Source organism: Elgaria multicarinata, chromosome 3, assembly GCF_023053635.1.
Source record: "Elgaria multicarinata webbii isolate HBS135686 ecotype San Diego chromosome 3, rElgMul1.1.pri, whole genome shotgun sequence".
NCBI classification, from domain to species: Eukaryota; Metazoa; Chordata; class Lepidosauria; order Squamata; family Anguidae; genus Elgaria; species Elgaria multicarinata.
In genome coordinates this window covers 16,321,039-16,348,930 of record NC_086173.1, presented here as the reverse complement: position 1 = coordinate 16,348,930, position 27,892 = coordinate 16,321,039, and the positions used below count along the sequence as shown (strand labels likewise).

Sequence of the window (27,892 nt, the reverse complement as noted above, 5' to 3'; positions counted from 1 at the left end):
CCGGCCGTTCTTGAGAGACCACATGTCTGCCTGTTATTTCCTTACAAGGCAGGGCCGTAGAGATGCTTTAAAGGGAGACGGATGAGGCGGGTGGAGCAAGCCAGCGCGCCAGGCGTGGAGGGGTGGGTTGGGCTGGTCTGGCTGATTGACTGGCTTGAAAGGAGGGGGCTTGCGGATGGGGAGGGGGCTCCCTGCCTCTAGCATGGGCTAACTCCGGAGGGTGCTCAGGACCGTCAGCAGTAGCAGCAGCAGCAGCAGGTAGGAAAGGGAAGGAGGCGGTGCTGGGGGAGAGCAGGGTATGGGGAGATGTGTGGGGGCAGGGGGGTGAGTAGGCGAAGTGGGGCTCCTCGTTGTAGTCCCCTGCCTGCGTGTGCCCACGCGGACATCAACACACAGACACACGCGTGCAGGCACGCACATACACACGACCCACTCACCCCACCCCGCGACTCGCATGCATCACCACCAGCAAACTGGGAACCGCGCAGGATGCGGACGCCCGAGGAATGTAAACGAATCCGGATTGCAGTGAAGGAAGCACGCTGGGTAGTGGCGGCGGCGGCGGTGGTGGATGAGGGGGGTGAAACTTGGAGAGGTAGGGGCGCCTGGGCTGGGAAAAGCGGGGCGGTGTGTGTGTGAGAGCGAGCGAGCGGTGTTTCACAGCCCTGCGGTTGCCTGGTGCTGCTGTGTTTATGCTCATAGCAGGGAGCTTCCTCGTCCATAAGAGAAGGCGGTGTGTCGCGTTCACACGGTAATCAAAGAGCCCTATTGGAGGCTGATGTTTATGTATGTGCTAAAAAAAAAACTTGGGTATGTGCATGCGTGCAAGACAGAGCAATCATTCCGGGGGGTGGGGTGGGGTGGGGTGTGAAGACGGGAAAGTGAGCGGGGCTGCAATCCTAAACACGCTTGCTAGGAAGTAAGTGACATTGAGTTCAATGAGACTTCGGAGTAAAATGCTTCAGGATTGCGCTGCCAATTAAGTTTCTGTGGACCTGTGAGTTCGATCCAGCCGAGAAACCTGGTTGTTGATGGCCAAATAATGTGTACCTCTAATTCGCTGGGGGTAAATAATGGGTATTTCATTTTCTGTCCACAAAGGTGGGGTGTCTTCCTGTTGTGTTTTGGATCTGTGGAAGGACTACAAATCATTCTTCTTTGCTGTCCATCCAAACAGGTGGATGGATACATCATCGGGTGAAGAGGGTGTGCAAATCTATAATATTTAATTAATCCGTTTGTTGTTGCTGAGTGCACGCTGGGCTTGCGCGTTGTGCTTCTGAAGCGGATCTCATGCTATGCCTTTTCTCTACTAGCTTCATGAGTTTCTGCTTGCTTTATCAGTCTGAGCTTGTATCAATCCATCCATATATTCTTTTCTGGTTCCATACCCTTCCATTACTCTGAATCCTCTCTGTCCATCCATCAGTTTCTCCAGCCATTTTCTTGACTTCCCACATGGTTTGTCCCCTTTCCCGTTACAATGACTACATGCTTATCTTCATCTCCTATTTTTTAGAAAATCATGCCTCCCTCCTTTAGCTAATCCTCCATCATCTTAAATCTACCCCTCTTTCTGCCCCAACTCTCACCCTTCTGTTTATTCCAAATCATCCATCCATCTGCAAATTTTCCCTCCACACATGCCCCCCTTCTCATGCCTTCATTCTTCCCCATTCATGCCTATTTATATCACTCATGCCACCATATCTATCTATGCAGCATCAGGTCGTATTGCCACAAAACAAGACTGTACACAGACACTTCCACTTTTCTGTTGCATGCAGAAACTTACTATTTACACCACGTATTCAAATGTACATACAATACACATCCATACTGGTACATTTTTGAAATGGCATAAATGGACAGACATACATGCAGTCTTATTTCTGCAGTAGATGCTAGCGCATCTGCATTCATCAAATATTGCTGCTGCATTATAATTTTCACATACAGCTCCTCATTCCACACACTCTCAACGCATTGACATGTCACACAGCATACAAACAAACTACATCTCTATAAATGACACACAATGTTGTGTATTTCACAGATTGTATGTATTCACACACAGTTGCCCAGTATCCAAGCAGCCTTCATACCAAAGGAATAAATATTACATTTCCCTAGCACATAACATCACCATTCATAAAAAGAAACAAGACCAGCTGAATTCACTCCCACCCCCCACCCCGCCCCAGCTATATGACACACTGGTCCTCTCACATAGGTACTGTCTGTGAACAATACACATTCAGTCACAGCCAACCACACAACCAACAGGTAATTGAGTTCAAAGGTTTATAATGACGACAACACCAGTATTATGTAGTGTAATGGATATTTATTATTATTTATTTATTTAAAACATTTATAACCCGCCCTATATCATTAAGATCTCCGAGAGGCATACAGATAAAAACATATAGTATAAAACAATAAATATGCACAGTTAAAAACAAATTAAACCATGATCCAAGTTAAAACAATATATAATTTAAAAGCAGTTAAAACAATGTGCCAGTGTGTTTAACCATCAAAGGCTTTGTTAAAAAGCCATGTTTTTACTTGGTGTCAAAATGCAATCAATGTTGGCGCCAATCAGGCCTCCAAGGGGAGGGCATTCCGCAGTCGGGGTGCCACAACAGAGAAAGCCCTCTCCCTTGTCCCAACATAGCATATATATTGCATTGGTGGGATGCGGAGGAGATAGAGCAGCCTTCCCTCACCTGGTGCCCTCTGTATGTTTTGAATTTCAGTCATCATCAGCCCCGGCCAGCATGGCCAATGGTCAGGAATGCTGGGAGATGCAATTTAAAAAAACAACCATCTGGAAGGTACCAGGTTGGGGAATGCTGGACTTTGAGGGGGAAGAACACCTGCCATGAATCTTGAAGGTGGTTTTGGGCAAGCTATTTCCTCACAGGCTTGTGACGATAAAAAAGGGGTAAGAAGGACTCCGTTATGTTGCCCTGAGCAACTTGAAGAAAGGTACAAAGGTTGCAAGTAAATAAGTGGATAATAAATAAATAAATAAGTAAGTAGCCTCATTATTAAACCTTCTGGTCAGCAACTAGTAGCCTAGTGGGCTATTTTCCAAAGGGCTGGTAGGCTGAGGCCTCAACCCATATTCTCTACTGACCGGGCAACAAAAGCTTTTGTTGTGGATAGTACTTTTCTCCACTCCTCTGGATGGGCAACTGAGGAGGCCACATGGCCTCTCTCAAGGTACTACCGAGGGGTCAACATATATCTACTGCCAGTCACTCATGCACACTGACCATCTGAGGTACAAAATTAGCCACATACAGTTTTATTTCTCTCTCACCATTATGTGAGTGTGTCTATGTATATAGATATATATGAACACTCTACCCTGTACCTGTTTGCATTCTCTTCCCCTCCTTATTGTTTTATTATGATTTTATTAGATTGTAAGCCTATGTGGCAGGGTCTTGCTATTTACTGTTTTACTCTGTACAGCACCATGTACACTGATGGTGCTATATAAATAATAATAATAATAATAATAATAATAATACATTCCATAGGTGATAAATATACCCAGGCAATGAGTGGGCACCACCTTTGAGTGCAATGCACCAAAGTGGTTCAGTAGTAATAGTAGAAGACATTTCATAATAATTCAGAGCCTTTGCTTTTTCTGAATTATGCCAGTTGCGTTGTGAGATCGGGAGGAACCCCGAACGGGAGAACCAGTGCATGACACATTTCATCTCCTGCTTGATCAAAGTCAGGCTACTCTCTGTCAGGGGTGAAAACCAAGTTTTGTCCTCATTGCAACACTCCCTCCGTTCCCCCAAGTGCAGCTTTTTTCTTCACTTCTGTGGGGGAAAGTAAAAGCGAAGCCCTCAAGGATGTGGGTTGTCTCTTGCCTCTCTTGATGACAGTCATGGACAAATAGATGAGGTGGCAGGAGATATGTGTGATCGTTTCTCCTGCTGCTTTCAAAAGCAGTTGAAAAGCAGTTGTGGGATGGTAGTCTGGATCAGGGCCATGGTGCTGGAGGTAGGGTGTTTTAATCTCAACAACCCCCCACCCCAAGCATTTTACTGATAAAAATTGTCCTCTTTGAACAGGCATTTTGAGCAGGCACTATTAGGTGGAGTGAGGCAACTGCTTCAGGCGGAAGATGCTGCGGAGGGGGCAATGGCAGTGGCAGCTCCCTAACCATTCCCCTCTGCTGGAGGAGAGAGCTGTGTATGCTGTGCACCCCCTAAGCTGGGTGGATTTTATTTAAATCAGTTTAGATCATGATTTAAATCACTACTCAGAAAGACTCGATTTAATCATTTGACTCCCCCCCCCCCGCAAAAAAAGTGCACTCTTCCTCGCTATATTTTACACAACTCAGAGTTACCAAAGACTCATTCTTGCTGGTATAATCTTAATATTTACAACCAGATGAAGGTTTCATTTTTAGAATAGCAACTTTTCAGATCAGTTTTACAGTTATATATAAAAAATACTGATTTGGTTATACTATTAGAAACACATCATAGATAATGATGAAATTATTGCGAGGTGAACTATTTCCAGTTTAATAGGTTAATCATTCATATTTGGACAACTTTTCTGCTGTACTTTATTGGAAGGAGAAAAATAATCTTACAGAAACCTCTGGCAGAGCATGACATTATGAATGGATTAATGGAATTCATTTACCAAAAAATTTAAACAGCCTCATGCTACGTAAGTAAAAACTAATCCTTATTTCATGATGAATAACCTTTGGACTATGATGTATCTTAAATATAAAACTATCTTTAGATAGATTTTTCCTCAAAAAGCATTTTGTTAAAAAAATCAATTTAAATTTAAAAAATCCTATTTAAATTTAAAAAATCTGATTTAAATAAAAAAAATCTGATTTAATTTTTTTTTTAAAAAAACCATTGATTTTTATCCACCCTGCCCCTAAGCTAGCCTGCTGCCCTCAGGTGCAGCGGAGAATGCTGTTCTGTCACCAGTGTTGAAGTGAGATTCAACTTCCAGTCCAACTAGATTTTGGGTGAGCAAGATTTGTCTCATGAACCAAGCTTGCGAACAGCCTCCTCCAACCTGGCACCCTCCAGATGTGTTGGCCAACAACTCCCATCATCCCCAGCCAGCAGATACTGTGCTTTCTGTGGATGACGGGGATTGCAGGCCAACACACAGTTCGGGAAGACTGCTAGTGGGTTTTGCATAGGAAAACCTCTCACTGGAGTGTAGGTGAGCAATATAAGTAGAATTAATGTCATCCGAATTAACATCTTCTAGCATTGAAATGGAATTGGATTGGCCCTGATCAAGCTTCTGTGCAATCCCAAATGTATATGGATGGATTGAGATTTGCAGGGACAATGGGTTTTTTTTTTATTCTTAATGGGCTTTTTATGTCCTTACAAACCTTATTTGTTTATGTACATTATGTATTTATGTATTTATTGCATTTTTATACTGCCCAGTAGCAGAAGCTCCCTGGGTGGTTCACAAAAATTAAAACCATTCGAAGTATAAAACAAACAGTATAAAAACATGATATAAAATACAATATAAAAGCACAACCAGGATAAAATCAGCAGCAGTGCAGAAATACAAATTTAAAACAGCAAAGTTAAAATTAAGTGTATAGACTGTTAAAATGCTGAGAGAATAAAAAGGTCTTCACCTGGCGTCTGAAAGAATATAGTGTAGATGCCGGGTGAACCTACTTAGGGAGCTCATTCCACAGCCGAGGTGCCACAGCAGAGAAGGCCCTCCTCCTGGTAGCCACCTGCTTCACTTCCTTTGGCAGGGGCTCACGGAGAAGGACTCCTGAGGATGACCTTAGGGTCCCGGCAGGTACATATGGGAGGAAGCATTCCTTCAGATAGCCTGGCCCCAAGCCGTTTAGGGCTTTAAATGTTAATACCAGCACTTTGTATCAGACCTGGACTGGCAGCCAGTGAAGTTGGAAAAGGACTGACGTGATGTGGTCTCCTTGGCCACATCACATACATATGCCCCTCCCTATTTCTAGGTCTCAGGGCAGGTTACACAAATATTAAATCTTCCAGTAGAGGTGCCAATTTTCTTCCCCCCCCTTAGAACTAAGAAAAATAAGTACCAAAAGAGAGAGAGAGAGAGAGAGAGAAGGAGAGAGAAGATAACACATATTTTATACATGAGCTTTAACCATTTCTGCAATGTTCTGTATTTTGGGGGGCCTTTCCATTCTTCAGACAGTGGTTTGGAGACTTGGTATATTATCCCCAGACCATCTGTGCCCTAACTAGTGGTCAGACTCTGTAAAAAAAAACACACACAACAAAGTTGGTGCCAGTTATCAAATGTATATGCTCAGTCATTCCATTATGTACACCTTCATTATTTATTATTGTTGTTGTTGTTGTTATTATTATTATTACAATTTATATACTGTTTACCATATCTAAAAATATCTCTTAAGGTTGCAAGACTTCTTTCTTGTGGTTTATAAAACAAAAAATTAAAATACATAATAATAAATAGAAAAACTCATCAGTTAAATTGTTTAAAATATTTAAAACCAAAACTAAAAACATGCTAAGTACTAAAATAACTGGGCAGCACAATACTTCAGGGATGGGTCTTTAACTGATGACTAAAATATGCCAGACTTGGTATCTCCTGAATACGGGGTTGGGGGGCATTTCAAATGGCGATGGTACATCGCAAAGAAGGTCCATTTCCAGGTGCAGTCAGTTGGCAACCTGCAGGTTGCAGTTCAGCCAGCAAGGACTCCTCTGATGATCTTAGCTATCGCACAGGTCTATACCTGGGAAAGTGATTGACGTGTTATATACCCAAATACACACACAATCACAAAAGACAGATATAATACAAAAGTGTGGAATATCGTTTTTTTCTTGTTGCTTGAAAACCTATTTCTTTCCACTGGAAACTACAGACAAGTGTTTTAATATACCTGGCCAGGCCAGTTTTTCATGTTTTTTTCTGTTCCACATTCCGATGCAAGTTCTCATCCAGCTCCCATTCATTTTGATGGGGATTGTGCAGGTTTTGACCCTGATTCCAACCTCTCTTATTCTGGAAAATAATAAAAGGATAGGAAACCATATCTCCTGATAATTATTTCCTTTCCTGTCTTATGCGTAAACAGCAAGCCACTGTTAAACATTAAGGGCACAATCCTATGCATGTTTAGACAGGAAAAAGTCCTCCAATTCCCAGTATGGCTGGCTGGAGAATGCTGGGAGTTGCAAGTCTTTTTTCTGACTAAACAACATGCATAGGATTGTGTCCAAATGCATAAATTGCCTCTGTACTATTATCTTTCTCTTTTGTGTATATCTGGGATATTATGTTGTGTATACCACAATACATTTGTATATATAATATACACAATTGTAGCTGTTGTTAGCATACACAACATTATTCCTCCTTTTTTATGCATACACATTTATATATGTTAGTGCTGGTGGAGGGCGGTGGGAAGGAAGTCAAAGTACTACATTTATACAGTACTTTTTCTCTCTCTCATTTGGAACTTTAGAATAGGGGGCTGAACAGACCAGAAACAAACACATAAAAAACTCTGTCTGCTCCTGTGTCTTTTAACAGTAGCTAGATCTGTACAAATCAGTAAGCAAAATATTTCACAGGATACAGATAAACATGACTGCTTGCTGATGACTGCAGGAACTAAAAGTTGGCAGTCCTAGCTGGTTGTGGCATGTTGATACACAGGGATGTGGGCAGCGAGGAGAGACGTTCTGATGGTGAGCTTTTCAAGGCCAAATGCCCATCTTTTTTTGTTGCTGCTGCTGCTACATGACCATACCTGAAATGAATCCCAATGGCAGAATTCTATTGGTGTACCTTTAGAACCGAAAGTTTGGGAACCTGTGCCCTTGTATATAACACATGCATCGCCCACTGCTTAGTGTATTAAAGGAGAGGTACAGGCACCTGATTTCAATATGTCTGTGTAAAGACGGGGGATGCAGGATTCAATATAGGTTTATAAAATCTAAAAAGAAGTGTATTTTAATTATTTATTATTATTATTTATTACACTTATATACCACCCCCATAGCCAGAGCTCTCTGGGCGGTTTACAGAAATTCTAAAATTGAGATAAAAACAAGTATACAAAATTTAAAATTTTAAAATAGAACATACACACAAAGCATTAAAAACCGTTAAAAAACTAAACGTGGGTGATTAAGATGTGTCGCCATATGCCTGGGCAAAGAGGAAAGTCTTAACCTGGCGCTGGAAAGATAGCAGCGTGGTGCCAGGTGAGCCTCGTCAGGGAGATCTTCCATAGCCTGGGGGCCTCCACCGAAAAGGCCCTGTCCCTCGTTGCCACACTCCGAGCCTCTCTCAGAGTAGGCACCCGGAGGAGGACCTTAGATGTTGAACCCATGTTGTGGTTTTAAGAACCCATGTTGTGGTTTTGTTTGTTTTCTCACAATGTTGCCAGTCACCTTTTTAAGGGTTAATTTAAGGGAAGAGATTTGTGCCTTTGGGACTTAGGCCTAAGCAGGATATAGCACTATGAAAGTGGTATGAAAGTGGTGTATGGTATGTGTCAATGGGCCTCAACAGTTGTCAGTGCACTTCAGTACCAGTACCAGTACTAACATTCAAAGCCCTAAATGGCTTGGGGCCAGGTTATTTGAAGGAACGCCTCCTCCCATATGTACCTGCCCGGACCTTAAGATCATCCACAGGGGTCCTTCTCCGCGAGCCCCTGCCAAAGGAAGTGAGGCAGGTGGCTACTAGGAGGAGGGCTTTCTCTGCTGTGGCACCCTGGCTGTGGAATGAGCTCACCAGAGAGGTTCACTTAGCTGAAGACCTTTTTATTTTCTCAGTATTTTAACACCTAATTTAACTTAAATTTAAACTTTGCTGTTTTAATTTCCGTATTTTAATCTATATCAATTTCTGCTGTGTGGTTTTATCCTGGTTGTGGTTTTATATTGTATTTTGTATTTGTGTTTTTAGATTGTTGGTTTTTTTATTATGCTTTTCATGGTTTTAATTTTTGTGGACCGCCCAGAGAACTTCAGCTATTGGGTGGTATAAAAATGTAATAAATAAATAAAGCAGTAGTGTGGCTCCTGCCTCTTATATACCAGATTATATAAAATATAATCTGGTATAGATTAGGCCTTTGTTCTCAGGTATGCCTAGGATTGTGTTGTCTATTGTTTATAACGGAGTCTTGCATGCAGCGTTCTGGGCTTTCAAGTTGACCACTTTGAGAAGACATAAGTCTTTTGAGGGACACAAGGCCAAGACCTAAATCCTTTCACAGTAGCCCGCATGCAATGGCCATTTCTGCAGCTTCTCCTCCCTCCGTCCCGATCTTTCGCCTCTGTGTTGACAACTGAAGGGCCAGGTTCCATCCCTAGAGAGCAACGTTTGGCCTTTTTTGCTGGTCCCTAATGTAGAGCTTTGGGTTTTCCAGAGAAATAGGTGTTCAGATGAATAAGCATATGTCTGTGTGCATGTCTGAAAATGGTGCTCCTGGAGCAGGTGGGAGGGATCTAGGGAGTCTGGAAGCCACACATCCTCTGACACAAAGCTCTGATATTGAGCATGTTGGTTTGTAAGGGACAAAATCCATTCTGCAAATGGTCAGAGGCACTCTGTTATTCACATGTTCCAGAGCTGACCCCTTGAAAATAACTTCTTGGGTTATGATGGTTTCTCTGACTGCCCACTGTTTCTTTTATACCAGCCATCAGTTTTGCTCTAAGGCCAAAGCAGCTTGGTTGTAATTGGTTGTTGTGGCCCTAATGGAGAATGAGGCCTCCATGGACTGCAGCTTCTGGGGACAGCAGCTGCAATGGCAAAGAGCCCAGGGGTGGCCGTTTCTGGTCACTTCATGGAAAGACTTGCAAAGCTAACCAAGATGGTTGTGAACAGAGGTGGCCTTAGCCCAGGAGAACTGGGACAGCCACCTCAAGCACTGGATTTTGAGATGTCATTACATTAAGAATTTTGAGCAGAATGGGTTATAGGGTGGCCACCTGTCCTTTTTTACAGAGGACACTCCTCTATTTGAAGGGCTCTTTTCTCTATTTGAAGGGGGCCTCTCTTTGAAGGGCTGACTCCAGTTTAAAGACAAAAAAACCCCCATCAGAACTGATGTCTGTCCATAGTGAGCACCTAGGAAGCAGATTGAATTGGCAGGAACACAGTTCACCTGCTCAAAGTAGTACGGTGAAATGAACTGAATTTCTACGTAAGTAATAATTATTTTAAAATTGGCATCTATTTATATGTAAATCAGCACATGCAAATTTTATACAAATTGGCACCCTCTTTTGTCCTATTTTTTGTGACGCATTTCCTCTTGTTTTGGTGATTCATATGTGGCCACCCTAATGGGGAGACAGCTGGATCTGATCCAGGAGCCACAATACCATCTGGAAATCCTCCTGTCTCATTCATTTCATGAATGCTTGAACAGAAGAACAAACGGCCTGATGTTTTGTATCCTCATATTAGTGTGCATGTGTGTGTGTTACTGTTTGGATTTTTCACTTCAGGCTCCAAAATCTCGTAGTCCAGGCCTGTGTGGAACCCTAAATTTTGATGATTGTTCGGTATCTTGTGACACAGAGAGGCACAAGCAGGAAGTTTCTGGTTCTTTGAACCGTGGGAATGGGCTGACCCCATCTCCATGACCCTTGTGAATGTGTGTGTGTATGTGCATGTGTGACATTTTTCTCCTCCTCCCAACATTTCTGTCCCCAGCTCTTTCTGCACTGCCCTGCTCACTGCTGTCCACGATGCCGCTCGGGAAAGGCTGGAAGAAAAAGGTTGAGGACATCACCAGTGTCTATGACATCAAGGAGAAGCTGGGCGCGTGAGTGAACGGAAAAAAGCACGGCAAGAGACCTGTGTGGGCACTGTTTGCCCTGTGGGTCCTGCTTGGGTCCTGAGTCTCCCCTCCCCTCCATCCTTTGATTACAAAAGCTCCTTTGCTCTCCATGCTCTGGGTTACCCTACCTCTGTCAGTGCTTCTCTTCTGCAGCCTGAACTGCTTTCCTGTTTCTCCTTCCACCTTAACATCTCTCTCTCTCTCTTCCTCCCTCCCTCCCTCCTTCCAACCTCATCTCTAAACCAAATTCAATCTGACGGGACTCCTGTAATAAGGCCAAACTGTGATTTCTCCCCCGCCCTCCCACCGAGAACCACTTGAATATTAGGCAATGGGCAACTGGTTAAAAACTGCATGCAACCTTCCCCGACCGGTTGCCCTCCTGATGTGCCTGACTGCAGCTCCCAACCTCCTCAATGACCTGGTTGGGGATGATGGGAGTTGTAGTTGGAACATATCTGGAGTCCCAGGAAGGCTGCATTAACATAAAACGCTTTTCCAGGGTGACAGGTGTAGCAACGTGACCCCCGAATCTGCCAACCTCAGCCTGGATTCCCTCTGCTTTTCTCAACCCAGCCCCCCCACCCCGTGTGTGTCCCCCCCCCTGCTCCTGCTGCACCAGCAGTTGAACGTGCTGCTCTGCAGGGTGCATCTTCTGCAGAGAGACCCCAGGAATGCTGCAGCCTGCTTCGCTTCATTTGCATGCTGGCATCCCATTGGCTGAGGGGGGCTCCCAGACATGTCTGACGTGTGTGTGCGTGGGACAATAATAGACCAGGAGCCCAGGGAGTTTGGGGAGGGGGGGGCTACGGAGGAGTTAACCCTTTCCAAACTGAGCCCACAAATGTTTTGTTCTTTTAACTGGGAAAAGGGCAGGCAGGTGGAGTAGAATTGGATGGCGGTGTCAGGAGGGGCATGGAACCTGGGTTGTGTGATGGTACGCCGGAGTACGACTCCCCCGAAACTTCTGCTGAAGCATAAATAGAGATTCACACATGTGCCTTTGTCAGCTCTTTTCTCTGTAGCAGCAAGCGATCACGCCTGACGTATGCAAATGGGCCTCATCTGGCATGCACATGCATTGTCACCTGATGGCAGTTTAAATACTTTGTGTTGGAGAGAACTCACATGTTTATAGCTAAGGATCATCAAGGCGTGCCTAGGCATGTGTGAATCAGCTCTAAGGTGGAGTGTGGATAGAACAGGAATGGAAATCAGGGAGCTCCTGCCTTCCATGAGCACTTGTAGTAAATCTCAGAAAGTTGAGCTATTTTTGCATTTTGGTAACAGTTGGATCATCCATCCTATCTCCCCCCCACCCAATTGATTTTTTTTTGTATTAAATAAAGACATTTTAATGGCTGGCTTTTCTGGCCTTTGTTCATTTGTCCCAAGATCTTTTGCGCTGGGCACAAACTCTTGTTATTGGTTTGCAAAGAGCTTCCAGAAATATCATCATGTCAAGAATGCCACACATTGCAAACGCTTTACTAGTGGCAACATTAGGGTGACCATATGAAAAGGAGGACAGGGCTCCTGTATCTTTAACAGTTGCATAGAAAAGGGAATTTCAGCAGGTGTAATTTGTGTATATGGAGAACCTGGTGAAATTCCCTCTTCATCACCACAGTTAAAGCTACAGGAGCTATACTAGAGTGACCAGATTGAAAAGAGGGCAGGGCTCCTGCAGCTTTAACTGTTGTGATGAAGAGGGAATTTCACCAGGTTCTCCATATATACAAATGACACCTGCTGAAATTCCCCTTTCTATGCAACTGTTAAAGATACAGGAGCCCTGTCCTCCTTTTCATATGGTCACCCTAGGCAACATAATCTTTTCCTCTTGTCCCTCCCACTTCTTGCTTAACATCCAGCCTGAGAAAGGAATTTCATGCAGCTCAAAGGCTAATTGGGCTGCAATTCTGCACCCACTTTCCTGGAAGTAAGCCCCACTGAACTCACTGGGACTCACCTCTGAATAAGCATGCAGAGGATTGTGTTTTAACTTGCTACTGCAACTGTTTTTTTAGGATTTGTCTAATGGGCCATAATGGCAGCCTGTATCTTTAGTGAAATTCTAGTATCCAATATGCGTGTGTAGGTATGTGAATGCATGTGTGTGTTCATCTACTCCCTCCTTGACCCTTCTGCTGCCTTTCTCTGACAGAGGAGCCTTTTCAGAGGTAGTCTTGGCACAGGAGCATGGATCCCAGCGCCTTGTAGCCCTTAAATGTATTCCTAAGAAAGCCCTGCGGGGAAAGGAAGCAGCCGTGGAGAATGAAATTGCTGTACTCAAAAAGTGAGTCATTGTATCTATGTGTTTGTGTTCCTTTTTTCAGAGTCTAAAATGAGTCCCAGGGCTCTGTCCCAGAACTTCTTTTCAATATCAGGGCTCCGCTTGGTTCAAATGTTGTTGTTTTTGTTAAATGTACCCAGCATGTACAGAAGACCCGAATCATCAGAGTTCAGTCCTCACAGATTAGCTGCAAAAGGGGATGGGGCTCCTGTGGTTGCATAGTAGAAGAGGGAATTGCAGCAGGTATAGCTTGTCATGCAAGCATCAGGTCACCCGGTTGCAGATCTGGGATTGGGGGGCAAAATCTTCCTCTTTTGAGCCAGAGCATGTAGTAGTTTACACACACACACACACACACACACACACACACACACACACACTGATGTCTTTCCAGTTTTCTTTTTAGCAATTATACACAATTATACACAGATAAGTCACCTGGGGTTGAAGCGGGAGCACAAGGGGGTCTCCTTTAGAGGGAAAGGTAGTGGATTTGGCATCCTGCAGTCTTATTTATTACATTTATATCCTACCCTTCCTCCAAGGCGCTTAGGGTGTTGTACAGGTTCTCCCCATTACCTCCTCACCACAACCCTAGGGGGCAGGCAGGGCTGGCTCACGACATTTTGCTGCCTGCGGCAAAGGACAACATGGCACCCCTTCCCACCCCATGTACAGAAGCCAACTGGATTGGCAGCTGAATCTGACTTCGACACTGGCTATGGGGCAGCATCCTCCATTGCACATGAGGGCAGTAAGCGGGACATGTGGTACACACAGTTCTGTCCTCTAATGCCTTGCTTCCTGCCCCCTCCCCGGCTTCTGCTGCCTGGTGCAAGCACCTCCCTTGCTTAAGGATAGGGCTGGCCCTGGAGGTAGGTTAGTGACTGACCCGAACTACTGAGCTTCATGGCTGAGTGTGGACGTGATCCTGCGTCTCCCCAGTACTAGTCCAACCTTTACACCACACTGGCTCTCAGTCTTGTACTAGTCCAACCTTTACACCACACGAGCCTCTTTCAGAGCCCAGGAATTTTTGACTGCGCTCCGTTCCTCCCTCTCTTAATTTCTGTTAATCTCGCTGGTGTTGCAGGATTCAGCATGAGAACATTGTGGCTCTGGAGGACATTTACGAGAGCCCCACTCATCTGTACCTGGCCATGCAGCTGTGAGTAGCAGCCCCTCGTGCATCGGATCTGATCCTGCGTTTCAGGTCTGGGGTGGGGGATTGCTCTTTGGAAATGGTTAGTCCTTTCTGGGAAGACTCGGAACTGCCCATGCATCAGTTTGTCTTGTACAGCACAACTGCGTGCATGGTGCTAAGCAAAAAATACATAAAAATAAGGATAGGTCCCTGCATCCAATGAGCTTACAGTCTAAACAGTAGGGGAGGCAAGAAGGGAAGAATGGGAGATGAAAGGGCAGAGGGAGCAAATGGAGCTACCGATACTTAGGCCTTGTCATGGTTGGGGTGAGTGCTAAATGCTTCATGCAAAAGGAAGGATCTGGAGGAAGAGAGGCACTTCTACAGATCCTCCAGTTGGAGGATCCCAGCTAATTGGGATCACCATTAAATCAATTTAAACCAGGCTTTGCTCTTACTATCTGGGAAGGTCAGGCAACTCAGCAAAAGAAAGAGAATTTTTACGAGAAAAGAATAGAACAACTTTGGCAGAAGCTTATAGGACTCTCTGGGACTCCTGAAAAGAAGTAGGGCTGTAAAACAATATAAAATAACACAAAATAAAACGGAAGAGATAAGGAAAAATGATATACATCCTAGAAAGAAAAGTGGGGCAATCTATGTGAGATGGACAGGGCTGGGGGAGGGAACAGGGTAAAGGAATAAAAGCTGAAGCTTGAAAAGAAAGTAATTTTGCTATAATTTCTGGCTGAAAAAAGTTTATTGTATTTTGTATGTTTGTTTGTATATATATATATTGGAATCCTAATAAAATTATATTTAAAAAAAAGAAAGAGAATTTTTAGGGCTGTATCAAGGAAAGCTTAGAGGGTCCACCAGTCAGGGAGCTAGGCAAGAATTTCATCACCTCTCTTCAGCAAGAATAGAACAACAGGCAAGAAATCCCTAATTCCGCCAGATGCAACGAAGTCCAGTGCCATCTAGGCAGGATCTACACTGCTGTTTTAAAACGATTTATAACAGTAGTGACAACTGTTGGGGCCCAGGACACACGCCCTAGACAGTTTTCAAGCTGTTTTCAAAGTGTCGTATCCTGCTTGGTGTAGATCTGGCCCTAGTGAGTGAACTGCATAATGGTGCCATCCATATGAGGTGGCTATTAGGACCCCTGGCTTCTCTTTCCAGTTTGAGAAAAAGGGTCCTGTCTAACTGTTGGGTTAGTCTGGGGGCTGAGGCAGCTTCAGGATGTAAGCCAGCTGTCTCCGGCCTGCAGAGTGACAGGAGGGGAGCTCTTTGACCGCATCATTGAGCGGGGCTACTACACGGAAAAGGACGCCAGCCAGCTCATCCGGCAGGTGTTGGAGGCCGTGAACTACCTGCATGATCTGGGCATCGTTCATCGGGATCTCAAGGTGAGAGCGCAAAGGGCACAGGCATGATTTGGGGGGTGTCCTCTGTCACGATAAGTGAAGGAGTGAAGTCCACAGACAATGACCTTGAGGAGAAGGTGCTCTGATGCTTTGCTCGGAGAACCCTAGGTTTAGGATATTAAGAAGAAAGCAGGAGCAGGCCACCAGGGGCTTTCAAGATGTTTTAGACTACAGCTTAGTGCTCTCCAGGTATGTTGGACTACAACTCCTGGAGTCGAAGGGTATCAAGGGTTACTAGTCCTGATAGCTATGTGCTACCTCCAGCAGCAGAGGCAGTAAGCCTATATACACCAGTTGCTGGGGAATGTGGGTGAGTGTGTGCTATGGCATTCGTGTCATGCTCTTAGATTCCTAGTCAACAACTGGTTGGCCACTGTGTGGACCAACTAGATGGACCTTTAGTCTGATCCAGCAGGGCTCCTCTTATGTTCTTAATCATCTATCCACACATCTGGACAGCCCCAGTTTGGGGAAGGCTACCCTAAAACTAGAAAAGCATTTATTCTCCCCCAGTCACCAAAACTCAGCACACAGATGGTTGGAACACTCACTTACTGAGATAAACATGAAATCCCTCTCTGAAAATCCAACATCTGTAATCCAGGTGCCTATCTGTATAGCACCACCCCTGTTTTCCAGATTATGGTCACCTGGCTGAATTTAGAACTATAAGAGGGAGCAAGTAGACGACTGTCATTCCATAAAGTCAGCTACAAATGCTTGGAAAATATTACACCAATATATATCCTAGGTATAAAAGCCAGATCCTGCGTTACATCTCTTTATCACATGCTAGCATGATGAAGATATGAAAGTAAGGGTGGAGCTCACCTCCTATAGCAGCCTGGCAACATCTAGAACTTAAACATAATATTGCTAAGAAATTCAGCCCAGATGCGCTGAAGGCCTCAGATCATTATCAGATAGCACAGGCAGTGACAGACTTAACTAAGACCAACAAATCCTGTATAGCTTGGTTTGAGATACTGAGGATTACATGGAATATGGAGTTATAATCTAAACTGAAGCTTTCTCATGGGAAAGCAACCTTGACATCTGTCAAACCATCTAACATAGATCTCAGGCTGTGGTTTATACAGCAAGAGAATTTATACAGGGCGTGTAGGATGCCAGGATGATAGAGATATCTGAACATCTCGTAAGATAAGTGTTGGAGGTGTAAAGGTTTGAATAGCTAAGCTCGTTCCTGTGTTGCCCAATCGTGATGAAGCCTTTCTGACTTGAGGCCTAACCAGGATCAACGTGGCCCAGGAAACCCCACTCAGGGCAGGATGGGGGAAGTGTTTACTGTTTGTATTGCACTGAAAAATGGGGTGCGGTGGGTAGGAGAAATCTAAGAAGAAAAATATATATGATGTGGGTAAATCCATTCTGTTTGGCTCCCCCAACAGCCTGAAAACCTTCTGTATGCCACTCCATTTGAAGATGCCAAAATTATGATTACAGACTTTGGGTTGTCCAAGATTGAGGCTGATGGGATCATGTCCACAGCTTGTGGCACCCCTGGCTATGTGGGTGAGTGTGAGACTGGTGAAGGATGACCACATTGTAGGCGGGGGAGGCAGGCAGGTAAGATGGGTGGTGCTTCTCTTATAACAACCCTCCTCAAGTAAGTGGCAGAGGGGAGAACCTACTTCTTTTAGTCTCCTTGAATGTAATTAAGGCAAATTGGGGGGAAATGGCTTGGCTGGCTACTACCTTTCCAGGGCTAAGAAAATGTAGACAAAAGAAGTTCCTTCTGAACCCTGAAGTATAGACATGGTTGTGGTGGGATGGTGAGGTAAGGGAGGACAAAGCCTAAAACATAGAGCATTGTTGCACTGAAAGGCTTCCCAGTAACATTGTCCAATACAAGGGTGTGGATGTATATTCAGAGTCGAGCATACTTTGTGCTAAACATGCACACCGCGTACACCACCAACATAAGGCTTAGCAGCGGGCTGTCTTCTCAGGTATTGTCAGCAGAGGAGAAGGTTGGGCTGAATTTAATCTAAAGAGAGGGGTGCCAGGTCTCAGACCTGGGTGGGAGCCCTACTGTCTGTCCTGGAAGGAAGCCCTGTTCCTTAATGAGCAGTGTGGAGGGACAAGGTTGCAGTTGCTCAGTAGAAAGGGAACGGCACTCTATACGGACTCAGAGGCACGTCGCTTTAGAGCAAAGGGGGGCTTAGCCACAGATGGGCTGGTCTTCAGTGGGTGTGGTTAAGAGGAGGGGTGGGGCTACATGACCAGCAGTACCATCCGAGAGAATTGTGGGTGGGTGTCCTGTGGCGGTGTACTATGCTGTGATACGTGGAACTGGATTTGGGGGTTTGCAACGAAGCTCCCCGGTTTCCTTTCCTGCTTGGCCGTTGTGTCTTCCACAGCCCCCGAGATCCTGGAGCAGAAGCCATATGGAAAATCTGTGGACTCCTGGGCGCTTGGCGTCATCTCCTACATCTTGTGCGTATATCTCCCCTCCTCCCCTGAACAACCTGTGGCCTGTTACCCCCGGGAGCGGCCTTTAGAGGCCACTCTGCCCGTCTTTGCAGGCGTGTGTGAGAATTGACGCCTTTGCTCCACGCTGCAGGCTTTGCGGTTACCCTCCCTTCTACGATGAGAACGACTCTGAGCTTTTCAACCAGATCCTGAAAGCTGAATATGAGTTTGACTCCCCGTACTGGGATGACATCTCTGATTCGGGTGAGTAGAAGCCTGGGCATGGGAACAGATTCTCAAAACCACTCAGGTTTAGAGGCAGCAGTACTTTCTTCGTCAACCTGCACCTCCAGCCTAATTTCAAAACTCCTCCGCAACCCATCAGTTCAGACTTCTCGCATGAGCAATTTGACCCACCCCTGGCAGCCTGCTGAATGCAGAGAGAGAGGGAGAAGGTGTGGCAGAAAGAGGATGAGAAAAAGGGTTGGCCACACCCACTTTGGCTCTGCTTTGCCCACCACTGGCTTGAGCTCCACCCGCTATCACAACCATGACCCTAAAACAGATTAGCCCCGAGTATGGAGACCAGGGCATTTCTACATAAGGCCCATGAAGCTTTTATCCCGCATGTTTACTGGGGCTTCTGCTCCCGGATTCTTTGCAGGACTAAGATCGGCTTCTTTATACATGCTTTTTTCTATATGTTTCATTTCATAACCACTAGATGGTGATGCAGTATAGCACAATTGCGCAATTCCCAAGAGTTTCATTTCGCCATTTCTAAATAATACCAAACTTTCCTCGATCTAAAACAAACAAACCCAGGGAAATGGTTGCAAAGAGTGGGAGAGTCCCTGGAGGAGGATGGCATTCTATAAAGGACCCGCAAACTATCATGAGCGCTATTTCCTAGAGATAGTTTATATGACTGAATGGTCCTAAGTAGCAACAACAACCACTCCAACATGTATAGTGAGATGTCAGAAAGAAGGCTGGTTAAACTTCTTTGTAAAATGCTAGTTATCTGTGTGGACAGAGTATTTTGTATGGATACATATTCAGCTCTGTGAGACCCCTAAACAGCCATCTTCAAGCAGTTGAAATCCAGACACAGGGTCTACTATTCCAGTGAGAACTAGGCCTCTCTTCTAGTAGATGGCTTTTTGAATTCTCAGCAGCTGCAACCAGTATATTACTAATCTCCCCCCATCCCAATTTGTCTATCCTGCCACATTTAACAACAAAATGGCAGTTTGGGGAAAAAGATAGTTGGTGTAGCCAGGCCCGGCGCTGCCATAGAGGCAACTCAGGCGGCGGCCTAGAGCGCCAAGCAAACGAGGGTGCCGAATAGCACACCCGGAAGCTGCTCTCCTAGAGTGGCTTCCGGGAGCGCTGTTCCAAAGCTGCCGCCCGGGCCGCCGCCCAACCCCAGCGGAGTTGGGATTTGGAGGCGTAGGCTTCAGTATGGCGCGCCAGGAAGCCACTTCCAGGCACGCCGCTTCAAAGCCTCCGCCCCACTCCCCAACCCCAGCGTCCTGGCTTCAAAGCTGGGAGCGGGAGGGAGCGGGCGTGAGCGGGTGGTGAGTGGGCGAGTGAGGGGGGAGCGGAGAGCGGGCGAGTGAGAAGGGGCGGTGAACGAGCGAGCGGGCGGGTTGGCTGGCTGGGTGAGGAGGGGGGCGGTGAGCGGGCGGGCGGGCAAGCGAGTGAGGGGGGCGGGAGTGAGCAAACGGGCGGGTGAGCAAGCGAGGGGGGGCAGGAGTGAGCAAGCGAGCAGGGGGGCAGGGCGGAGGCTTCAGAACGCGCCTGCTTAGGGCGCAATATAGTCTGGCGCCGGCCCTGGGTGTAGCTATGTCAAGGATAGCACTTGTGTCGTCTGCAGTCACCAGGGAAACGCGCCCTTTGATTTAACTGTGAGGCTTGTGTCTTTGTTTCCACACAGCCAAAGATTTTATCCGGCACCTTCTAGAACGTGACCCTGAGAAGCGATTCACCTGTGAACAGGCCCTGCAGCATCCCTGGTGAGTCCTTTTGTGGAGCTCTTGTTGGGAAGGGGAAATTTTTTTAAAAAACTTTGCCTCCTGCTGGGAGTTCGATGTTAACTATGAAAAGCATATACTCCTTGTGGCGGAGATATAGAAATATGCTGCATTAGAAAAAGTACAAGTAAATTTTGTTTGTATTTCATGATCCAAACAGCCTATGTTTTGAATATAATGTTTCATACTATATGAACAACTTTGGGAAAGGGAATTTCATGATGCAGCCGTGAGGAGGGGTTGCTTAAATCCTATTTCTCATCTCTAGTTATCCCCTTCTCATGGCTTTTGATCCAAAGGACTAAAAACTTATTTTTACCCATGTAATGGTGGTGGAAGAACCACTTGAGACAATCTGGGGTGGAGAAACTCACTCTCTCTCTCTCTCTCTCTGTATGTGAGTCGGGGTGGGAGGTTAAGCACACCCTTCACCCTACAGTTTCTCTACTCAAAATTTCCCTTCTCAAAGCTTTCTTTCTTTCTTTCTTTCTTTCTTTCTTTCTTTCTTTCTTTCTTTCTTTCTTTCTTTCTTTCATGTTGAGGCTTTGTTAGACCTGTTTGTGCATAACATGAAAGAGGAAGGGAATTTCTAAGTTGCTCTGCCTTTGTTTTCTAGTTAACTAGGGTGACCATATGGAAAGGAGGACAGGGCTCCTGCATTTTTAACAGTTGTATAGAAAAGGGAATTTCAGCAGGTGTCATTGGTATGCATGCAGCACCTGGTGAGATTCCCTCTTCATCACAACAGGTAAAGCTGCAGGAGCCCTGCCCTCTTTTGTATCTGGTCACTCTAGTATAGCTCCTGCAGCTTTAACTGTTGTGATGAAGAGGGAATCTCACCAGGTGCTGCATGCGTACAAATGACACCTGCTGAAATTCCCTTTTCGATACGACTATTAAAGACGCAGGAGCACTGTCCTCCTTTCCACAAAGACACCCTAAGTTAACACAAATGATTCCACATCTCTCTGTATTCTGCTGGATCCTCAGACACCTTCTGCAGATCTAACGTTAAATACTTTGATTGGTTTCTAAAAGCTATCTTACCAGGGATGGAATATGTGGCAAAATAGCACAGTAAAAACCTTAACAATTGACTTAGGACAAAGATCACTCCTCCATCTCCACTCCGCATTGGTCAATGTCTGCAGTGCCTCCACACTTCACACGTGTGCCATGCTAAACACAGGTGGCACACCAATGCACTGAGGCTTCCACGTGCACATCTGAAGAAAATAATGCAATAGAAGACTTGCCCCTCCCTCTTGTGTATTTCAGGATCTCTGGGGATACAGCTCTGGACAAAGATATCCATGGCTCTGTGTGTGAACAGATTCAGAAGAACTTTGCTCGTAGCCAGTGGAAGGTAAGAGAGAAGGTTTAAGTGCTGCACCTTTTTTTTTACAGTGCTAACTTTTAAAGAGAGTGGAACTGGAGCTCAAGTCTACCCATATTCTCTAGTCTGGATGGATGGTGAGAAAGAGACTGGTTTGGATAATCAGCTGATTGTACAAACCCAGCCACTGTCATTCTAGGCCATTCTCTTATTGCTGAGAATGAGACACTCCATTCCGTGTAACAATGTACAAGTAGGGCTTGCCTTCCCTCCAGGATACTCCGTTTAACTCCCACTCCCAGCTGCCTTTTCTGTTCTTCTTTTCCAGCTGACACTCAGTATTCTGTGGCTGAACCACGGAATACTTACCCCCCTAAGATGTGTGGGTTTTTTTGTATTTGTGCAAGCATTGGAGTACCCCTGAGCAGGCTGGCACCTCCTTCTTATTTTTCGGTGTCACTATTCGGCTCTTGTTCTGTTGGCACTCACCACTTGTGTTTGCTGTTAGAAGGAGCGTTGACATTGTAGTGTTGAGCCCCTGGCTCAATTTATCCACATTTTAGGGGGCATCATCCACATTTTAGGCAAGTGGATAAAGTTTGCCTTTCGGTATAAACAACTGTTCTGCTAACCATGAGATTGGGCAAGGCAGGAAGGGAGAGTGATGGTTAAGGCTGCCAACTTCTTCTTTTACTGGCTCAGTTTCTGCACCTTTAATTGTTGTGCGGACTGACACTTAGGAAAAGGATCACCTGCTTAATTTCTATTTCATCCTCATGCCAGGAAAAGCTTTAGCTGCTACATTTCTTTATGCAGTGTCTTCATCCCAACTTTGGGTCTTTTGGTTATTTGCTGGTATGGAGTTCCCTGACCCAGAGTGACCTGATCTCCCTTCTTTCTTCACTTTCCCACTTTCCCATCACAACAGTTAAACCCTAGATTTGTCAGCTTTACAGCTGGCCTCTGTAGATGAGCCTTTAACAGCAGTTTGATGTGTGGATGTTTAACCAGAGAAAATGCTTACCGCCACATTGAACATTTTCACTTGCTGATTTCTGCAGCTCAGGCTGCTCTAAAAGGCGCAAGAGCAGGACAGGCAGTTTTCCGTCCAGTTGGCAACCTTATCCACATATCTGTCCTTGCAGCGAGCAATCAATGCCACATCCTTCTTGCGCCACATCACCAAGCTGGGACCTGGTGCAGAGGGCGAAGAAATTGGAGAGGCTACGTCCGGAGGACAGCATGGGAAATGGTGACCAGAGAGGTGGGTGTGACAGAGAGCCGCGTTGCCAGGCCGGGACCGCTGGGATCTCAGGGTGCTTCCAGGTGGAAGGGTCCCAGAGCTAACAACCACGAAGCACTGTGCTGCTAGTCCGTCTTCTCTTACTTAATGGATTTTCCGCAGTAAGAAAAGAGATGGGAAAATGTTGGGAAAATATAGGAGGGTTACGGGTAGAGCACATTCTTTCGAACCCTATAAAAACCATGAACAAGGCGGGACACTGGCACTATAAAAGCCAGGTCTGGTGCTATATAAATAAATAATAATAATAATCTTTACTGACCTTGTACCTTTAACAGCAGCTTGTCATCCAGAAAGTAACCAGATAGAGTTTCCCCCCGCATGGAGATAAAGGGAAAAGCTTTTTCAAGCTACTGTTCAGGGCACAGCATCAGAAGATATGCATCAGGATGGCCACGTCTTCAGGAGGGAGATTTATTTGTGTTCTGGTTCCACACCCTGCTTCCCATCTCCCAGCCAAAGACTGGTTAAGGACAGCCTTGGACACATACCGAACTGGCCCCTTATTTTCGTGGGTTTCTAAAACTGGGCAAGGAAAATGTGAAATCTAAATCACAATTCATATTCATATATTTCATTACTATCTAGCTAGGGTGGGGAACCCCTTTCAGCCCGAGGTCTGAAGAAGCTTTCAGGGGCTGCAGTGCTGGGCGGGGCCAAAGACAAAAGGGGGCGGGGCTAAGATACCAAGGCTATTTTAGCTTAAAGCTCTTATTGCCAGTAGCTAAGCCTTGGGAGAGGCATTTCAACCTCTCAGAATGGGAAAAAACAATGTGCAAAAGTTAGGAAAGCCACAAATTATTGGTGGTTGGGGGGAAAAGGGGTTGTGGCCAGGAAAAGGGGTGTTGCAACCTAGGGAAGCCCAGAGGGCTGGGTTTGGACCCCAGGCCTAATGTTCCCCACCCTTGAGATATATAGTCAACCTTGTTTTTCAGATGCACATCGTTTATATTGGTGGGCACATGTATGCAGGCTTCCATGTTCTCTGGGACTTAGGGATACAGTGAATGAACCCATTGCAGCCTAGATTGAGGGAGCCTTTGGTGGCTTTCATGAATGCAGATCCACTGGTCAGTTATACAGTGGATACCTGCCCATGCTGCGCAGGGCCTGCTGAAAGATAGACTAGAGCAATTACTGTGTGGATTTACGGTTGGTGTCTGACAAGACTCCTGTAAGGTCGTCCAGGCAACAGGGTTCCAAGAGATAGAGGCCTCCCTAGGTAGTTTCTTCAGCTTCCTGCTGCATTGCATTTATGGCTGTGGATGGCAGAGTTAAAGCCCAAGAGGGGAAAATGAGGCAGCGGTGATGGTGGTGGCCATAGTGTAAACTGTTATAGGAGAGGACCTGTTAGGTGGGGGTGGCCCAAGAGCCATGCCACCACATTCAGCACCAGCAAAAAAAAAAAAACTGCCAGCAATTTTCTTGAAAGAAGCTGAATTTGGCCATTTTATCCTTCTGTAGTGGTTTGCTGCAGAAAATGGCTGTGTTGTTCTGCCGCTGCTATGAATTTCAGTGACATGGCAGCTGTGGGGGCTAGCAGGAGCCCCATGTTCCCTGCGGGCCCCGTGTCCCCCCCCCCCGCTATAAGACAACGTGGCTCAGCTGGATTGTGCAGAGAGATCCGGTTCACCCTACAGGCCGTCCCCTGCCCCGTGCACCTGTCGCTCCTGGTGACTGCTGACACCCCAGCCCTGGCTGCCCATGCACTGCCCATGCACAGCATCACAAGGAAAAGAGGGTAGCCGGGACTGAGGCACTGGCAGCGTATAGAGATGGGCATGGCAAATGGCAGTGGGAGGGGAAATTGGCCAACGCTCAGTGGATTTGAGGAGGCCTGCCCAGGAGCAGGGCCTCAGGAGGTGGAGCTGGTTTACCATGGGAATTCCGCAAGGGTTGGGCTTGTTTCCACAGCAACCTCCTGTCTTTAACCCGTTTCTTGCCCTCCACAGGTGCCCGAAGAGCCGGGGCCGCTGCCCTTTGCATGAGCTACCCTCCTGCATGCGGCTTCACAGCCACGACGCTGCGCCAGCATTCTCGCCCAAGGGGTGGGAGTGTCCTTTCATTTCCTGTTCCCCTGTCTGGGGATATCTCTGCTCTGAGGGGATCCGGGAGTTAAATCAAGTCAACAGCTGTCCAGCCTGCTTTTAGCAGGGCCCAAAGTTACCCTGCCTTGGACCAAAATTCAATCCCACCCTTGAGGCTGGTGGGACCCGTCACAATCCTGCTGCGTTACTCACCTCACTTCCGTCCTTGTCAGCTGCAGAGGCCAGCAAAAGCGCTGGAGGATCCGGGGAGAAATGTTGTGGTGGGAAGGTTAGAACACACACACACACACACACACACACGTCCCTTCCCCTCTCAATTATCCTGTTGGGGGTAATTCCAAAATCGATCTGAGATTATCTTTCTCCTCCCTTTGGGAGTAACAAAATGGGACGAATGGAATCTGGAATACAGAAGAAGCAGCCATCCGCAGAGCTGAGAGGCCGTGTGGAGTACCGACTGTGAGATAGCTAGTGACAGCTGGGTTAGGGTCAAGGTGCCGTTGGGTAGACATTTTGGGAACCTTGGGATTTGGGTTTCAGAAGGGGTATTTGGCTTGGTTTTGCCAAACTCCCCATAGGTGAAGACAATTGCAACCTTTCAAGAGTGGTGGGAGTGGTTTGAGAGCACTGCTGCTGCCCTCCAGTTAAACTTACTTTTCTTTCTGTCCTGCGGTGCAATTTTGGGGGGGGGGATACGTTACTTTTTTTCAGCGTAGTTCAATTTGAACCAGGAAAAGTGTTAGCAGTGGGAAACATGTATTAGTTAGTACTCATAATCTCTCTCTCTCTCTCTCTCTCCCTCTCTCTCTCTCACGCACGCACGCACGCACACACACACACTCCGCCCCCAATCCTGGAGCAGTTTTGCATCCATTTTAAAAACGGTCTTTGTTTTGTATGGGTAAGTTGAAGGAAGAAAAGTTCTCGACATAGACACTTATGCACTGCTTATAAAAATAGCAAAAAATATAATTCTGAAGTCTGCTTCGTCAACAAGACGTGGGGCCAGCAAAGAGTTTAGATTGACCCGTCTTCTTGGCATGGGAAGCAATTGTCCATTCCAGCATTTGACTTGCTAGTATATATGTATATTATATGAGTTGTGAAGCTGGGTCTACACTCTGGGGAAAGAACCTGCTCTTACGAGGCTGCAACTATTTTTACCTCGGGTTGGTTGGGTGTTTTATTGTAATGGCTCAGCTGACGTAGAGAAGGTCTTGTCAGAATTCTAGGGGAATGAAAGAGCCAATAGAGGCTTATTAGGGGATGGCCTGGACTGGATGGGTTAGGTTGGCCTTCCCCAACTGGCCTCCAGAGGTGTTGGATTGAAACTCCCATAATTCCCAGCCAGTAGGACTGGGAATGATGGGAGTTGCAGTCCAACGCCTCTGGAAGGCATTTGGCTGGGGAAAGCTGGGTTAGCTGTTCTGCTTCAGTTAATGTCAGAGCCATCACTACTGTACACCTCTCCCCATAGTAGAAGTGAACTGACCCATATAAGACAGTTCTACCATCCAGTCTGAAAGAGATTTGCTTCTCTGAAGTGGAACCCAGGGATGTACTACGAAGGGTGTAGGCTAACCCGTGTATTTCCCCCCCTCTTCCAAAAAAGGCCCTTGCTGGGGAAGGGCAGTAGCCCTTCCCAGAATACCAAACCCTCCACCACCTGCCCTTATTTTTCTTCCTCCTGTCGGACTGAACATTTGCTTTGCTGTGTTGCTCGGAGCTGGAGATTTTCTTGTGGTTCTCGTGGGCCTGATGGGGGTTGTTTCCTTTATGCTTCCCCCTCCCCCACATGTGTCAATAAACAAATGGAAACAGTAATACCGTGTGGGGATGGTTGCTGGGCATGACTGTGGCATTCTTTAATTCTCCCACCCCCAGCTTATAAAACAGGGCTGTTGAACCTCCGTGGGGGCTGAGTGGGGGTGGGGCAAATCCAAACTGCCCGGTGTTCCAATATGGCCCTTACAGCGTTTCCCAAATGGCCACAGGTCTTCCTCTGGCTCCACCCTCTTTCTCCTGATAGCCAATCGTTTCACGGTTTCCTGGCTTTTGCATGGTTTTTCCTGATTCTAAAGAGCTGAAATGCCTCTCCGTTGGCAGTAAGAGCTTTAAGCTACAATATGCCTGCATTTTGGCCCCGCCCCTTTGGCCCCACCTTTTGTCTTTGGCCCTGCCCACCACTGGATTATGACCCCCAGACAGCTTCCCTGAAATTGAATTCGGCCCTCGGTCTGAAAGAGGTTCTGCACCCATATTATAAGATCAAAGGGCCAAGATGGACAGTTCTATCAAATTGTTTACATTTCTTTCTCTTGTGGTTCAGAATGTAATAGGCCTTTGACCACTCCCAAGAGCTCCATTGGGCAACACTGTGCAGACGCAATGGTGTTGGAGAAGAACAATTTCTTCACTGGCATCATTGCCATGGAGTAGACATTCAGATGGGCCCTAGCTCATGTTCGGCCAGACTTGCTCCTGAGTTTTCTGCATATTGTATTAGTTGCCGTCCCACCCATTTCATCACTGCCAGCCCCCTGGAAAAGCCATTTGGCTCTACTTAGTGGGAGAGAACATTTGGGAGCAATCTTGTCAACTGCCCAGGGCCATTTCCACACTCCAGAAGTCAACCGGGTTTCAACAGAATTGCCTGCGGAGGTGACTTGAAAAGCCCCAAGAGCTCTCAGAAAACCATTCAGGTCTATCAGCCCCTCTGGGGCAGAACTTCTTCATCAGTCTCCTGCCCCTGCAGAGGCTCCAAGTCCTGGTAAGTCAGGCCCCCCCACCAGGTAGTGCTCTGGTAGTGAATGACAACGGAGCTACAGAAAGTTCCTCCACCCCTAGATCACCACCATCCCACTCAACATAGGAAACTAGATCCAACGTGTGCCTTGTTGAATGAATGGGACCAGATGCCAGTTGGGATGCGTTCGCCATGGAGGCCATAAAGTTCTGAGTCAGCATTTGGCTAA

The 27,892-nt window shown here is 46.2% G+C and overlaps 1 protein-coding gene across 3 annotated transcripts; it reads left to right on the top strand.

Annotated features, from left to right (window-relative positions):
- On the top strand, positions 1-26,741 carry PNCK (pregnancy up-regulated nonubiquitous CaM kinase). 3 transcript variants are annotated; one of them, XM_063119387.1, is made up of 12 exons: positions 1-122; positions 10,762-10,873; positions 13,056-13,187; positions 14,278-14,352; positions 15,602-15,740; positions 17,171-17,294; positions 18,143-18,218; positions 18,346-18,458; positions 20,134-20,212; positions 21,509-21,596; positions 22,712-22,830; positions 24,822-26,741. In XM_063119387.1, exons 2-11 carry the CDS (start codon positions 10,797-10,799, stop codon positions 22,820-22,822), a joined length of 1,014 nt encoding a protein of 337 aa, XP_062975457.1. In that variant the 5' UTR covers positions 1-122; positions 10,762-10,796; the 3' UTR covers positions 22,823-22,830; positions 24,822-26,741. The 3 variants fall into 3 exon arrangements, with proteins under 3 accessions (XP_062975457.1, XP_062975456.1, XP_062975455.1); XM_063119386.1 differs by lacking the exon at positions 1-122 and adding an exon at positions 576-595; XM_063119385.1 differs by lacking the exon at positions 1-122 and adding an exon at positions 659-751.
- Positions 26,742-27,892: the final 1,151 nt, after the last annotated feature.